The 3,173-nt window shown below is 42.3% G+C and overlaps 1 protein-coding gene across 1 annotated transcript; it reads left to right on the top strand.

Moving 5' to 3' along the window:
• The first annotated feature begins 395 nt into the window (after positions 1 to 395).
• On the top strand, positions 396 to 2,919 carry LOC111865607. The gene is made up of 2 exons (XM_023853783.2): positions 396 to 624; positions 1,881 to 2,919. The coding sequence occupies exons 1-2, from the start codon at positions 483 to 485 to the stop codon at positions 2,609 to 2,611; spliced, it is 873 nt and encodes a 290-aa protein (XP_023709551.1). The 5' UTR covers positions 396 to 482; the 3' UTR covers positions 2,612 to 2,919.
• The last annotated feature ends 254 nt before the right edge of the window (positions 2,920 to 3,173 follow it).

Genomic DNA, 3,173 nt, shown 5'->3' with positions numbered 1-3,173 from the left:
ATGGCGTAGGGAGCACAAGGGAAACTTCTTGTCTTTATTATTAAACTTGTGGGCTTGATGTTGGAAGGCGGAATATTAAGCAAATTTAAATTTGAAATTTTATTTGTAAAAGGAATTGTATTCATGGGGTTACTGAACTTGTTGTCGTGATGTTTATGAATAGCCTGAAGATAACGTCATATGACGAAACACGTAACAGATTTAGTATATTTGTAACAAAATGTTAACGCGCGTACGACAATAAAACACTGTGCAGCGTGAATCAAGTCACAAAAATCAGATTGGTATAGAAGTGGCTGTTTGTGAGGGAGTGACCTTGGTACCTCCGGAGCGGCTGGGGAAGCGAAGCGGCCGAAGTCCAAGCGGTTGACGAGGACGGATATGTTCGTATTTTCTCTCGAGTCGCTTGTGTTCGCTGTTGCTGCCGGCTGAACAGGGGAAGGTTCAGACGAAGGAAATCTGTTTCTTCTGCCTTTCATACAATGGCAGAAACGTTAGCGGAACTTATAATTCGTGAAGTAAAACGCAGACGCATTCTGTGGGATATCAAGCACAACACTTATCATAATCGGAAGCTTGTGGACAGGGCATGGAGCGAGATAGCAGAAAATGTAGGAGAAACAAGTAAGTTCTTTCTCAAATGTTCCTATGGACTTTGCAGTTTCACAACACGATTACACTGAAAGAAATCAGATACAAATAAGAAATTTCCAACGTTATTATCCGTACCAGTTTGTACAAACCGATCACATTAGAAATAACAGAAGACTGAAGCATGCGCTGTACAGTGCTGAAGCTGAGTTGTGTACGTAGCTTGGAGCTTGGAAAACCTACATTTTTTTATTACATACACAGCTGTTCTGAATAATGGATTCTCTCTCTTTCATGGTGGCATATATGCCCTCGGGCCTGCTCTTACAGCTATGAATTTATGTTAATTATGTTAAACGTTCCAAATTTGTAATGGCATTGTGCAGTAATGTTGTTGCTTTGCAATGCGTACAGTGTTTGTCTCAATCGCCTTTCTAAGAGATGAAATATTGTGATAATACTACCAACAGAGCATTTCACTAACATCCCAGTTCGAGGGAATTTGTAATGAAACTCGTCATCTTCTTCCCCTTCTTGTTATTGAGCTCGTGGGAAATGTCTCGTTGGGTGCTCAGCGAGAGTATACGCCTCGTCACGAAGGAATACAAAAGATGTTTTCATCGCTGAAATTGGTAGCCATTTTTCTTCTGGTGCGCAACGTAGAGGACCGTTGTCAAAACACTCAGCATTACTGTCTTTTCCAAAAGAGCCAACACGAACTTGTTATTCGCATCTGTGACCGTAAGCAGGCAGACAGAATAATAATTTTTGTAACAGTAGTACACTGAGCCGGGATTTCATGGGCGTTTAATTCTTGTATGTTTACCATCAATACACCCTAATCAACTGGGAAATAACCATGCATCCCAAAATTCTTCAGATTCTTTTGTGCAAATTATGCAACTGTGGGCTCTGGCATGTACTGTTTCTGTGACTTTTCCCTGCATAGCTTTACATTCATGCACACCTACAGTCATGGCGCTTTTCAGAATACTAAATGAGTAAGCAAGTTGCCTGGACTTTAAGGCTGTAAGGTTCGGCCACACAGAGCGCTACGCTATTACGCTGCGTACGCTGTGTACACTCTGCGACGCAGCTAACATAGGGAACATAGCGTACGTAGCGTACGGAAGTCAGTGTGCCCAGTCACATTGGCAATAAAGGGAGATATTTTTCTGTTCGTATAGCGAACATAGCATACGTAGCGCTCTGTGTGGCTGAACCTGTAACCAAATACTGCAGACATGAAAATTATACTTAATTTCTTTTCTCTTTGTTTTTATATGCAGAGGAGACAGTTAAGACCAAATGGAAAAACCTGCGAGACACTTTCCGCAAAGAGCTCAAAAAGGCACCGAGAAGTTGCTCCGGGGACGGTGAAGAGCACGCTCCGCGCTACCTTGGGTCTTGGCCTCACTACGGCGCCATGTTGTTTCTTCGGTCTGTCATTACACCAAGACTGACCAAAGGCAATACTGAGGATCCTGTTGTTTCAAACACAATCGCCGCAGCTGCGAATGAATGCGACATTGAATGTGTTCAATTTAAAGAAGAAGTTGATACCTACGGAAGTGACAGTGAATCTTTCCAGTCGTTTCAATTGAACGCGTCTTCTGATCAGCCACTTCCATCTTCACAGCTCTCAACTTCCGTACTACATGAAACATGTGAGAAAACTCGAGGTACAGAAGTAAGAATGTTACAGTCTAACAATCAGATGGAATTAGAACAGCTTGAAAATTCCTTTCCCGGCACGACTGAGCCAGCTCATGCAAACAGAATATCCTCTGCTGCGTCCAAAACACGCAACACCATGAGTTCCATAAATTTTGATGAGGATTTGTTGGAAACCGAGTCTAAAACACTTTCGTTGCTAAGAGGGCAGTCTGATGAAGATGACGAGGATATGCATTTCTTCAAATCCCTTCTACCTCACGTCAAGCAGCTCCCTTCCATTAGTAAGTTGTATTTTCGAAGCCAAGTTCAAAACGTATTGGCCCATGAGCTGTCTAAAATATAGAGCCCCCTCCTTCAGTTTCTACATGTCAGAAAAGTCCTTCTTCTGCCTCGTTTGTCACAAGCGGATCCATATATTGCCAAATCACGCGGCACCCCCCGGTGAGCATTAATGATGCATAAGCGTGCCTAACAACGTTTTCACGAATTGTGCCATGTTTCCACGAGAACCATAACCTGACATGCCGTTTTCTTTTACTAAAGCAGCTCTGTAACTTTGTTTTTCTCCCATCCGTTAAGAATGCCCAGTTCTCTCCTTTGTATTCTTTAATAAAATAGGCTTATTAAAAACGAGATTGTTTCATTTTGTTACCTGATAGTCAACATGAACCTCTGCTGTAGTGATCGCTTATGTGAGATAAGAGAATTGGATGTATGTCTCTTGAAGCTCTCCTTGAATTTTACCTGTAACTTCAATGAAAATAATATTCAGTTATGTACCAACACTGTGCTCAGGAAAATGACGCGCTGTAAAGCAAGCACTACCAGTGCAAGTCTGGTTGCCTCACAGTACCATCACAGATTGATTGGGGTGGGATCCGTGGTACCAGCCATTTCATTACCTT

This window comes from Cryptotermes secundus, unplaced genomic scaffold, assembly GCF_002891405.2.
Source record: "Cryptotermes secundus unplaced genomic scaffold, Csec_1.0 scaffold1706, whole genome shotgun sequence".
Classification (NCBI taxonomy): Eukaryota; Metazoa; Arthropoda; class Insecta; order Blattodea; family Kalotermitidae; genus Cryptotermes; species Cryptotermes secundus.
The sequence above is the reverse complement of the archived record's forward strand: the minus strand, read 5'-3'. Positions and strand labels throughout refer to the sequence as shown.

Bases quoted from the DNA above. Each gene is read 5' to 3' on its own strand.
- LOC111865607 (XM_023853783.2), top strand. From the start codon at position 483: ATGGCAGAAACGTTAGCGGAACTTATAATTCGTGAAGTAAAACGCAGA. The intron at 625-1,880 runs GTAAGTTCTTTC...TTTTATATGCAG, and splicing joins AGAAAATGTAGGAGAAACAA to AGGAGACAGTTAAGACCAAA.